We start from the raw sequence: 12,509 nt of genomic DNA, 5'->3' as shown, positions 1-12,509 counted from the left end.
GCAGAAACGACAAACACAGACCACGTGAGACGAATGAACCCGACGAAGCAAATAATGAGATAAAGTATGAAGGGTAGCGCAGTTACCCGAGCTCTCGAGGAAGCAGCGTCTATGTATTCAGTCTTGAAGTAAAGGTCGTCCAATTGTGGCATCTCCTTCGTCCCACCACGAATTTGGCGCGTCAGCTCCGTGCACCTAAGAGGATTAAGGATTAGGGGAGTCGTCTCGTTGTAGGAAAACTCGACGCGATCGGGGAACTCGATCTTCTTCCTCCTCACAGTAGAACCTTCTGAACGAGACCCTTTCCTCGCAGACGGATCAGGAATAGATCTCTCACTCGCAACAGGATCACTGCCCCGCGCTGAGACCTCTCTCTCCTCAGGAGGGGTTTCAAGAGAAACGCCGCCTCCCGCGACAACCTCGACCAGGCCCGTCTCCACATCAGAAGGACGCGGCTCTGCCTCGATGGACCCCTTATTCTTCTTCTTTCTGGGACGATCTTCAGGCGCCGCTTCAGAACGGAACCCCCTGTAGCGCCTTCTCGCCCTACTGCCGGCGCCTCTCCGTGATCAATGGAGGAAGTAGCCTTTTCGTAAGGTCTCTTCTTTCCCCCCTTTTCCTTCCTTGCTTCCAAACCCTCAGAGGTTTCGTCGAGAGAAGCGATCTCTTCAAGAGGAAGCTCTTCGGTCGCTTTCCTCCTGGATTTCTTGCTCTTCTTCTTGTTTTTAGGACTCGAGGCAGGAGGCTCCGCCCCAACGTCTTTGTCGACCAAACCAGGTGCTCCTTCCTTGGAAGCTCGGCCTGCGTCAGAACTGGTCGACCCTTGCACATCGGCAGGAATTGACTTCTTCGAGAGCAATTGCAGCTTCCCCTTCAACAACGCACTCAAATCCAGCACTCCGTCCATCTTTCTAGCTTCGTCTAGAAGTTTCTGCTGTTTCCGAGTAAAAAGGGACAGACGCGACTTAAGGGGCCCGAGTACAACAGGAAGTCTCGACTCCCAATCAACTGTAGAAAAGAAAAAGAAGAGAGACTAAGTTGTTGATAGAACTTCTTGACGTCTTATCCACTCTCGACTAAGATCAGGCCAACGGAGATGGCTGTGAGCTGCGATCGCCTGAGCACTCTCGAAGAATTTCTCCGGGTATGCGATCGTATTTGGGTGGCGAACTGCAACAACAAGAAACACGCTGTTAGAATACTCAAATAAGGCATGATGACAACAAACAATATCTACCAAGCGTTTTGTTCCATAGAACGCGGTAGTCGTCCCCAGGTGGCTCCGAGAAGGCATGCTCGTCAGACTTGACATAAAAATATGAGCGCTGCCAGTCCTTCGTCATGTTCGGGTGCCCAGCCAAGACGTTGTAGCTCGAGCGCATCTTCACTGAAAATATTCCATGTGGCTCCGCCTTCGTGAAAGTTAACTCTTCGAATACTCTCACACTCATCAAAACATCTATCTCCGCTGCCATCACCATCAGCATAACCGCGATGCGCAGCGACCCGTTAAGCAACTGACAGATGGTGATGTCCCGACGAAATGCGTACGACGTGATCAGTCGGGGAATTGGAAACCAGAGCTTCATATGGTCTCCAAAATAGGACTCGTAGACACACTGATAGCCAATCGGAGGCGACCAAGGACGATGTCCCTTGGAAGGAATGATGTATGTAACGCCGGCACCTCCACTTCGCCTCAATAAATCCCTCACCGTCTTGTGAGAGGAGCAAGAATCGAAGACATTCTCCCATGACTGAGCCCGCGGGTCACGAACCAATTCAGATCGAAGATCCCCCCAGGATGATAGACCGTGGGACGGCAATCTATCTGGTCGAAAGGAACCTCCCGACTAGCTCGTCTCAAAGGTCTTGAGGCTTGGCTAGACGCTTCAGAGCCGCTACCGCTCACGTCACTGCTCCCGACTTCAACGCGATCCGCGCATTCATCACGGATCATCTTATGAACATCAGCGACCAAAAGGCGTTGAGATAGGGTCATATTATCTGAATCCCGAAGAGCGTCGCGATGAATCAAGTCGAAATCATCCGGTGGACTGTCGGTTACCCGTGCATCTCTGTTCGGACTCGGAGAATCTGCGACGCCCTTCCCTTTTTCTTCTCGCGACAATCGACTTCTCAGAGGCATGATCCTGGATTTAGGGGACGACTACAACCGCCAGACGATACCGACGAGCCTGTGTAAGGAGAAACCTATCTAGAGAGAGAAAGTAAAAGTAGAGAGAAGGGAGAGAAAACGGATACCTAAATCTGCAGAACGGAATGACGAAGGCAAGGGAGAGAGACCTATTTATAGCAAACACAAGGGCACGTTTTTCCGAGTGCAATCATTAGGTCTATGAAGGCCTAAATGGGCCTCAAAGGCCGCCTGAATGCCCAAAAACTTACTCGCGACGGTTGGCTTCTCGCTGAAACCGGTCTTCGACCGGGTCGTCAGACCGGCATCAATTCTTGAGCTTCGTCCAAACCGGTCTCCGGTTAACCAACAAAACCGACCTCTGCCTTCTCACCAAAAAAAATGATGTATCGCCCGAGTAAACTGCATCTCATCGTAAGAGATTGAGAAGCGAAAGCGCGCATCAACGACTCAACATTACTCGAAGCGACTAGAAACGTCAATAAAACAGCGTGCGACTAAACACGCTAGGACCTGTTATACGAACGAACCTGACCCACAAATTCACTGAGACCACTACGCCGCTCACGAGTGAACTGGGGGGGACTTATTGTAGGAGATGGATTACATCCCTCCACAAGGCCCATCGAATAACAGGCCCTAGCCCGGCAAGCTTGACCAGTTTAGTAGGCTTAAGCGGCTAAAGATGTCGGCTCGACGCCAGAGTACTTTTAGCCGATCAGTTAAGCCGATCAAATATACTCGGCTTAGAGAGAACAGTACCAAGGCCCGCATACTCGGCCTTTAGCGACAGGGCCCAAAGGACGACACGGTTAGGGCATCACGGACGAGGACACTATAAGAGGGGATGAGGAGACAACGAAAAAGGGACTTTTGGACAACTTACACACTAAGCGGCTAGATTTAGGGTTTCCCAATCATCTCTTTGATCTTGTTGCTTAAACCTTCAGTCTTGTCTCCTTACTTCCCGTTAATCTTGTAACCCCTCTGTTTGATTATAATAAAAACGTCTTTAGTCACCCCATTTTCTAAGTTCATTATTCTAATCGACTGAATCATGTACAAACACATAGGATCTTGTCTTGGGAGTTCAACTCAACCTTGGATGTAGCAGAACCTAGAGAGAGAACTCAAAACATGACAGGCATCATTATTGGTGTTTCTCTTGCTGGGTTTGTCCTGTTGACCTCTTTGGTTGCTGGTGCGTTTGCATTGTTTCGGAAGAGGAATCAAAGAAAGGAGAAAGCAGCAGGGAAGACAGAAGAAAAACTTGACATCGTGACACGAAGATCTTGAAAGAGGAGCAGGGGGCCAAGAAGGTTTTCTTATAAAGATCTTGCTTCAGCTACAAGCAACTTCTTGGCCCTGTTCGTTTGTACATCTGGAAGATGCATCCAGATGGTCCATCTAGATGTCTTATCTAGATGCTCTATCTGGGTGTTGTTCGTTTCTTCATTTCGTCCATGCATCCAGATGAATCATCTGAATGCAACTATGTTCGTTTGCTTTTCATTTTTTAACTTCCATCTGCATCCAGGTGGACTTGTTACTAAAATGACTAAAATATAATTTTTTACGTTTCGGCGGAAAAATAACATTTTTACCGTTTTGGTGGAAAATATTTTTGCAGTTTTTGAGGAAAAATATGTTTTTAGCGAAAAAGTGTATTTTCGTGGTTTTGGCGAAAAATACGTTTTTATGGGTTTGGCGGAAAAATACGTTTTTGCGGTTTGGACGGGAAAAGTGTATTTTTGCGGTTTTGGCGGAAAAAGTGTTTTCGATGAGAAAAGTTTGTTTTCACAATTTTGACGGGAAAATATTCTTTTCGTGATTTTGGCGGGAAAAGCTTTTTCGCGATTTTGGTGGGAAAATTGTGTTTTCCGGTTTTGGCGGGAAAATTGCGTTTTTCTGGTTTTGGCGGAAAAATTGCGTTTTTCCGGTTTTGGCGAGAAAATGCTTTTTGCGGTTTTGGTCGGAAATTTTTCGGTTTTGGCGAGAAAATGCTTTTTGCGGTTTTGGCCGGAAAATGCTTTTTGGAGTTTTGGCGGGAATATGCATTTTTTGGGTTTTGGCGGGAAAATTTGTTTTTTTGGGGTTTGACGGGAAAATGCGTTTTTTCGTTTTTGACGGGAAAATGCGTTTTTTCGTTTTTGACGGGAAAATGCGTTTTTCGGTTTTGGTCGAAAAGTGCGATTTTACTGGTTTGACCGAAAAATGTGTTTTTATGGAAATGTGCGTTTTACATTTTTTTTGCGGAAAAACGCATCTTGCCGTTTTAGCGGGAATGTGTTTTTTTCAGTTTTTGCGAGAAAATGTATTTTTTGGTTATAGCGGAAAAATGTATATGCAAGAAAATAGAATTTACGGTTTGAAAATAATATTTTGATTTTAAAAAATCATTTTTGTCATTAATCATTTTGGACTGAACTAGATGCATCTGCATCCAGATGCACCATCAAGACTCACCTTCATTTGGGTGACAATTTGAGATGAATTTTTAAAAATTCAGCTAGGTGATCCATCTGGATGTAGCATTATAATGCACAAAACGAACATGGATTTGCATCTTCACCCAGATGGATCACCTGGGTGAGCAAACGAACAGGGCCCTTGTATGAAAGAAAGTTGGGTGAAGGAGGGTTTGGAGCAGTTTATAAAGGATACTTAAATGACCTGGATACAATGGTCGCTGTGAAGAAGTTTTCCGGTGCTTCTAAACTGGGAAAGAAAGAGTTCATCACGGAGGTTATGATCATCAGCAGCTTGAGACATCGAAACCTTGTTCAACTCATTGGTTGGTGTCATGAGAAACAAGAGCTTCTCCTCGTATACGAGTTCATGCCAAATGGTAGCCTTGACTCACACCTATTCGGTAAGAAACCTCATCTCACATGGGCTGTTACCATTATCCTAGAGATCCTAAATGGGTCTCTTTTTTTTTTTAAATACTTTTTAATTGTAAAAGTGAATTAAGAGACTGAATTAAGAGGTACGAAAATTTACGTGCTCCATTGCAAGTCTCTTATTTAAGGTTTTTTAAAAAATATATATTTTTTTTAATTAAAAACCATTTTTTTTTCTTATTAAACTTAAACTTTTTCTTAAAATATAGTAAAAGAATTTGTGAATACTAGTTTCATTTATACAAGTTTCTAAGACATGTGAATACTTGAGAGTATCTACGAGATGCATCATCCCTTCACCAAAAGCTCCAGCTATACCTCCCCATACGAACTCTCTCCACACTCCATACATCAACGACAAAAAGATTCTCGAGCGTTTGATCAAAATGTTGATCAAAATTATCATCAATTGATCCTTCGAAATTGTTTTGAGAAGAAGTTGCCATGAGATAAAAATTGTTTACAAAAATTGTTTACAAGATAGAAATTGTTTTAGATTTAGATGAATATTTTGAACATGTGAAGGAGAAAGAAAGGAAAAACATGAGAAGGAAGAACAAAGGCTTGTGAATACACTTTCATTACAATTACAAGATATTATTTATACAAGTTTGTGAATACACAATCATACAATCATTACAAAGGCCTTTCATTTCTTGTCCGTGAAACACTTTCAACGTGACCACAACAATACAATATACATGTACTAACCAATCTCTAGGTCCGTGATACAAGAAAACAAGACAACAAGAAGAAAACAAGACCACAGGTCAGACCCAATGGCACACGGACCTGCACTGCTTGTTGGCATGGTGAGGCAGTGACAAGTCTTGCGCGTACTTGTTTATAACTTTTTTCATCAATTCAGCAGTTGACATGAAAGGTAATAACTTGCTGCTCACGGACATAAACATAAAGAGTGCGAGCACAAGAGTTGATGAGAATCAGGGCCTGTCAAAGAAAAAAAGAACACAAGAGTTGATGAGAAGCAGAACGTATACCTTCTTCCTGTTTCTCTTGTGATTTATTCTGAATAATCAGATTGGTAGTAGTAACAACAAACAAGAACAAGAAACAGAAGCTATGGTACTACTCTTTTCACGACCACGGCGAACAGCAAGTCCACCGAGGAGGTTGTAACGGAGAGAAGATGAAGAATACAACTTCCAATATATATGATCTTCTTAGCAATGGTAAACAAAAGTACCTCGATGGAGGACAGGTAATCAAGAACCACTTTCTTGTTGTCTTTTTCTTTGCTCAGTCTCTTCTTGTCTTCTTCTTTTCCCAAGGCCTAGAAAGAGTAAAATTGATAAGAGACTGAGTAAAGAAGAAGATTCACCATAACAAAATCATATCATCTTACAAAAAGATAAGAGTATATAAGGGGTGCCTACCAACTGTAACCCGAGAGGGGAAGCAATAATCATGTCCGAGGTAATGAAATCATTATACAGCCTAATGCTCTTCCTGGAACCGACAAGAAGATTCAAGTCTCAGCCAACTACAAAATCAATCACAAACAAGAAGCATGCACTCCCATGTAAAAGAGGATGTACCTTGTATGCTTAATGCCTAGCACAAAGGTATCATCATTGTTCCCTTCACCAAATAGGGCTTCCCAATCACGAGGTTTTGAAGGCTTCCATCATCATCTTTTTCATCAGATTCTTCTTCAGATCTAAACTCATCATTAAACCGGGAATGGTGGAAAACAGTATCCTGAACCAATGAATAATATGTAAAGAGAACATAGGAAACTCAAGACATAATCAGCAACTGAGACAATATCAATGCAGAAAAATCTATGTATATATACCCTATGAGCATCTATGAGGCTTTTTTGATATGGGAACCTGGCAATGGAAGACATGGACGCCGGGAATGAGAACGGGTGAGACAGAGGAATCGAGGGACTCGCCGTAAAACCGTGTGTGGATTCAAACCAGACTTATGACCGTCGACCACTGTAGTAACCTCGTACCCGTCTTCTAAAACTTGCTTGCCCTCGACTGTTTGTTAAACAGAATCAAAACCATGAGAGAAATCCCTAGAAAGCAGTTATATTAAATCAACACTTACCCCGATTGAAAACGAGGAACGAGAAGAGGAACATGGAGGACAACGACCAAGCCATGTCGGAATCGATGAGGGAGAAGTGGAGGCAGAGAAGTGGGAAGAAGTTCTGGAGAAGGTGAAGAGGGAGGAAGAGGAATCACAAGAGACGTGTCTTCTGGTCCTTGATTAAGAGACCTCGCTTAGGTTTATTGCTATTTTCTATATCTTTTTAATTCTAATAAATCTAATAGACCTTCTTAAGATCTCTCTAGGTGTAGCCTCTGCGTTGCTTTACCTTCACGAGGAGTGGGAGAAATGCATTGTCCACAGGGACATTAAGGCAAGTAATATAATGCTTGACTCAAACTTTAATGCCAAGCTAGGTGACTGTGGGTTGGCTAGGTTGATGGATCACGAGCTACGACCCCAGACTACAGGATTGGCTGGAACTTTTGGTTACATGGCTCCTGAATACATAAGCACCGGAAGGGCTAGCAAAGAATCTGACGTCTATAGCTTTGGAATTGTTTTGGTAGAGATTGTCATAGGAAAGAAGTCAGTGGAGCCGAGACAAGGAAAAGTTGAGCCTGAAGCAAGTCTTGTAGAAAGGGTATGGAATCAGTACGGAAGAGGAGAACTTATCTCAGCCATTGATCATCAAATTGGTAAAGATTATGATATGAAACAAGCAGAGTGTGTTATGACTGTAGGGTTGTGGCGTGCTCACCCTGATATAAACTCTAGGCCTTCGATAAAGCAAGCGATCCAGGTGTTAAATTTTGAGGCACCATTGCCTAGTTTGCCACACAAAATGCCTATTGCTACGTATTGGTACGGCCCTGGAATGGCTGTCTCTCCGTGGATCACTTGAAGGGGGCGTGGGTGGATGATAGATGATGAGGATGGTCTTCTCCTTCAAGCTGTGGAAGGCTCTAAGGATGTTTTGCTGCTCCTGAGACATAGGTTCACCCTGCTTGGTGTCTAGGATGGATCACAAAAGATCAATTTTTTTATTGTGATAAGAGTTGCTCACACATGAACAAGATAGAAAAGTCTCCTCAGAGACGATTGTTTGAGCCAAAGCTTACTTTTATTGAATAATGGTTGAATGATTACATGGATGCTCGTGGTTACATATAAAAGAAAGAAGAAAATGAAATCCTAAACTAAAATAAACCGTAAACCAAAACCAAGTCGGTTTATGAAAAACCATATCCTAATCATATTGCTAATTTGTTTAATATAACCAAACTTAATCCTAATTGGTTTAAACTTAATAAAATAATAAATAAACTGAAAATAAACCATCTTGGACGTGTATAATCTTCTTGGGCCAATCATAATCCAAGCGGGCTTGTCTTTCCAATTTTTCGGCCGATAAAGGCCTTTTTCGAACAACTCTTGCTTGGGCTCGATCCATCTTGTTCCTGGTCCGACCAAGTACCTCCATAAGCTCATTTTATTGATATATATGCTCCTGATGTTCCATTTCCAGCTCAGGTTCTTCATCTTCCATTTCCAACTCATTTCTCGCCCATTTCGGTTTGAACAGTCCATTTCTCGATCATACCAGATCACTCATTTCATTTCTTGTCCAACCAGCTTCATCCCATCCATTTCCTGGTCAATCAGATTGAATACTAATCGTCCATGCTGGCCCATAGTCATTCCTATCTTTATAAAGGCCTCATCAAGGCCCATAGCCTTCTCTCGGTCCAATACCTCATGAATAAGGCCAACAAGCTCTCCAATGAGCCAATTAGGTCGTGTTGAGACCCCTTGCCTTTCTGGTACGTGTATGGACGTCCAGGACTTGAGTTTGAAGCTGATACAGGTCGCACCATTTCCTCTTCCTTTAAAAGGATTTGTCCTCAAATCCAAGCCTTGTAAGATAACATAACCTTGATCAATCAACTCCAAACTCCTTGCTCTTTTAACCACGAGTTTGTTCCTCTCTTTGCACACATACATATCTTCCCCTGGCTTGAATACATAGTGTTGCAAGCCCTTCTCATGCCTTAGATGTATCTCATTGCAAACGGCACTTAGAGAAAGCAATTTTTGTTCCTTGTTTAGCTCAGATCCGATTGCTTTTGATTGAGCTTCTCTACACTGATACCAAACACAAGCCTTGATCATTGACTTCCTGGCACGTGATCTAAACTTATAGTCAGCAGAAACTACCATTGGCTCTTCCTGTTTATGCAAGGACCCTTCAAAATCAAGCTTCAATGCTGCTGCTATTTTGACAAGGGTGTTCTTGATGCTTCTGTGCACACTCAAGCTCCCTCCAGGTTCAAAAACAAAGTGTTGTAGACCCTTGACAAACCTCAGATGCTCCACAAGATTGAACTGAACACATACAAAAGGCTGGATTAGTAAATCACAAGAAAAAGATCTAATGAATCCACCTTGTTCAATCAAAGTCTCAAGTAACTCTTTATGAACTACAAGCGCCTCTTCAAGTTCTCCTTCTTCTTTAGCCTTGTTTTGGTCGCGAATAAGACCACACAAAGCTCCTGGTACTTGCTCCTCTAGCTTTATTTCAATGGCTGAATGTTCTCCTCAAAAAGGAATGGCCAATGCTGGTTCAATCACTGGTATCTTCACAGCCGGTTTTGCTGCAATCTTTTCTTTCTCCTCAACTGGTGCCTTCTGATAACAACTTAGCTCATCATCTCCTGATGCTGGACGTGGGACTGGCCTCTGTTGTGGGTTTTTTTAGTCACAACAGTGAGTGATTCAGCTATCATGTTCCTTCGGTTTTCTTTGAACTGTGTGCTCTGCATATAGTCAGGATAATCAAGATGTGTTTGCAGTAGCTGCGGCTTTCGTTGTGCCTCATGATCATAGCAGGTCTGTGGCTCTTCTCTGGATATCCTAACACGTTCTTGAGATGATCTAGATTGGCTTTGCAACCGTTCCAAATCATTTTGACCATACCTCTTTGCTACAAACCTTTTCTTCATGACAGACTTCATCTCATACCAAGAAGAAATCTGCAACTCTCCACAGCGTCTCCTGTTTTTAGCAATCTGATACCACCAGTCAAGCGCATACCCTCTTAAGCCAGTAGTTGCTAGATGTAACTTCTTCTCCTCAGTGTGGTTGTGGAAGTTAAAAACGAAATCCACATCCTTTTCCCATTCTGGATATGTGTCTGGATCAAACTCTCCATAGAACAGTGGAATTTGGATCTCTTTTCTTCTTCCTTGCAACAACTTCCTTGTTGCTGGTTGTTTAGCCTTCTCTTCATGTTTTCTATAAGAATACATAGAAGATTGCTGGATATATGATGAAATACGTGGTCCTTGGTTAAGATAATCAAACCATAAACCTTCAAGAGGCTCTGATACCACTTGGTACGGCCCTGGAATGGCTGTCTTGATATCTTGCACATCTGCATTGTTTTAACTCTTCATTCTTGCATATTTTGGTCATTTAGATTAGGGATTATGCATTTTAGTTTCTTTTTTGCATTGCATAAGTCTTTATCAGGTGTTGGAGTGTCCATTGGAGTTCTTGGAGGTACTTATAAGCATTTGGGATCAAAAAGGGAGTGGAAAGTGTTGTTTGAGCGAGTAGAGCACCATAGCGGGCAATGGGAGCGACCTACGACACCCGCTCCAGACGAAACAAAGGCAGCGCGACCTCTTGCAGCGTGGTTCGGCACCCACTCCAAACCAACACCCCGTCGACATCTCTCGAGAATGGGAGCGACCAAGACGGAGCGAGGTCCGCAGCCCGTGCCCAAAAAGAAGAAATGAAGTTGGTATTCGGAGCGATGTCCCGCAGCGGGGTGAGGCACCCGGTCCGAACTCAACCTCAAATCGACAACTTTCAAGAAGTGGAGCGACCATGGGGAGCGAGGTCCGTAACCCGCGCGCAAAAACGAAGAAACAAAGCTGGCATTTGAAGCGATGTCCCGCGGCAGGGTGAGGCACCCGCTCTGGAAGCAGAGCGACCTGGTGGAGCGACCTCACACACCCGCACGCGTTTCTCTTATTTTGATCAAAAATTTATGTTTTATTTGGGCCTTTCAGGTTGTTGTCTGAGCCCATTAGGTTTTAGAAGTCATATAAATACTCTCTAAACCAAATGTTAGGATCTTATCTTGTTTTCTATCTAATAAAAAGCCACTTTTGGAAGAAAGATCTAATCTTGATCATAATTTCTTATCTTTGCTTGATTACTTTGACCATTAATCATGTTTAGATTTGGATCAACTAATGATCTAGTGTCTACCATGATTATGAGTGAGTAGTCATCTTTGGATTCATGGGTTAGGATGATTTAGGATGATTAAGTGATGATCTAGAATGTTTAGAGTAGATTAATGTGTTTCCTTGCTTGATTGAGTGATCTTAATGCTAAGCTTGAGTTGGCCATTCTGGTTTAGAACTCTAGACATTTCCTTGCCCGAAAGGTGTTCGATGAAATGTCTGAGCCAACTCATCAAGCTCTTAGCATACCCTACCAAAGGGATTTGATGTTAGGGGAGTTAGGAAAGTTGAATGATCTATCCTTAATGATTGTTTGATTGACACAAACCAAAGGAATTTGATGTTTGATCATGAGAGTAAATTAGTTTTTATCTTGGAAGAGAACTTGCTTAGAATTGATATCTAGACTTAGGGGAATGTGTTGATTGAAACTTTGCCATTTTAGATTTAATCTTAGTCATCTGAAATCAAAATCCTATGCCCATGATTCCTCCTTATTCCAATAGATTGAAAGTTGCTGTTTAGTTGCTTTGGAAACCTGTTAGATTGATTGAACCCACTCATCTTATTGATTGCATTTAGCTTAATTGAAAACCTGAATTCTATTTGATTCAAACTCTTAGAAATGGATTGACATCTTAATTACTATGATGATTTGATTATTGGACCATTGAAAAGTTCGTTTCAAATTTGGCGCCGTTGCCAATTCTAAGTTGATTTTGACATTGAGATTTGGTTCTTGCTTGAGACTAAATCTTATTTTCCTTATATCTAGTTACTGATTCTCTCTCCTAGCCCTTTTGTATCTCAGGTGCATGAACTTGCGGAGCAGAGGCCCAACAGACCTAGTTCCAAGAGTTGAAGACATTAGAGCACTTGAAAGGGAGATTGCAAGGAGAAGAAGAGAAGAAGAGCAACAAGCTCACTTAGACAGATTGGGGTTTGTGATGGATCAACATCAGAATCAGCCTCAAGATGGAGAGGGCATTGGCCAAGGAGCTGCCAACCTTAGGCCACAACACCCACAGTTCCAAGCTAGAGCTATTGGCACACATGATGAGCCTAATATCCATGGGCATAGAGCTTGCATCAGAGCACCAGCTGTGGAAAACAATAACTTTGAGATCAAGTCAAGCTTGATAAACATGATCCAGAGCAACAAGTACC

General features: G+C 42.7%; 1 protein-coding gene, 1 long non-coding RNA gene and 1 pseudogene across 4 annotated transcripts in view; 1 reads left to right on the top strand and 2 right to left on the bottom strand.

Annotated features, from left to right (window-relative positions):
* LOC106320250 overlaps positions 1-1,589 on the bottom strand; it is a 2,805-nt gene extending 1,216 nt beyond the window's left edge. The window contains exons 1-4 of the mRNA XM_013758618.1: positions 1,238-1,589; positions 1,060-1,170; positions 637-1,008; positions 87-559 (exon numbers count right to left, since the gene is read on the bottom strand). Of these exons, the coding sequence (XP_013614072.1) occupies positions 87-559; positions 637-1,008; positions 1,060-1,170; positions 1,238-1,589 (1,308 nt within the window). The remainder of the gene's footprint in view (positions 1-86; positions 560-636; positions 1,009-1,059; positions 1,171-1,237) is intronic.
* A 1,254-nt stretch (positions 1,590-2,843) lies between these two features.
* On the top strand, positions 2,844-7,990 carry LOC106320249 (annotated as a pseudogene).
* Positions 5,643-7,345, bottom strand: LOC106320252. 3 transcript variants are annotated; one of them, XR_001265728.1, is made up of 6 exons: positions 7,144-7,345; positions 6,881-7,073; positions 6,621-6,783; positions 6,459-6,531; positions 6,063-6,355; positions 5,643-5,955 (listed from the first exon to the last, which is right to left on the bottom strand). It is a non-coding gene; the product is annotated as an uncharacterized LOC106320252 (long non-coding RNA). The 3 variants fall into 3 exon arrangements; XR_001265727.1 differs by having other exon boundaries at positions 5,643-6,012; positions 6,269-6,355; positions 7,144-7,344; XR_001265726.1 differs by having other exon boundaries at positions 5,643-6,355; positions 7,144-7,342.
* Positions 7,991-12,509: the final 4,519 nt, after the last annotated feature.

The sequence above is a fragment of the Brassica oleracea genome, unplaced genomic scaffold (genome assembly GCF_000695525.1).
Source record: "Brassica oleracea var. oleracea cultivar TO1000 unplaced genomic scaffold, BOL UnpScaffold00859, whole genome shotgun sequence".
Taxonomy (NCBI): domain Eukaryota; kingdom Viridiplantae; phylum Streptophyta; class Magnoliopsida; order Brassicales; family Brassicaceae; genus Brassica; species Brassica oleracea.
Note: the sequence above shows the minus strand (reverse complement) of the source record. Positions and strands in the feature narration are given on the sequence as shown.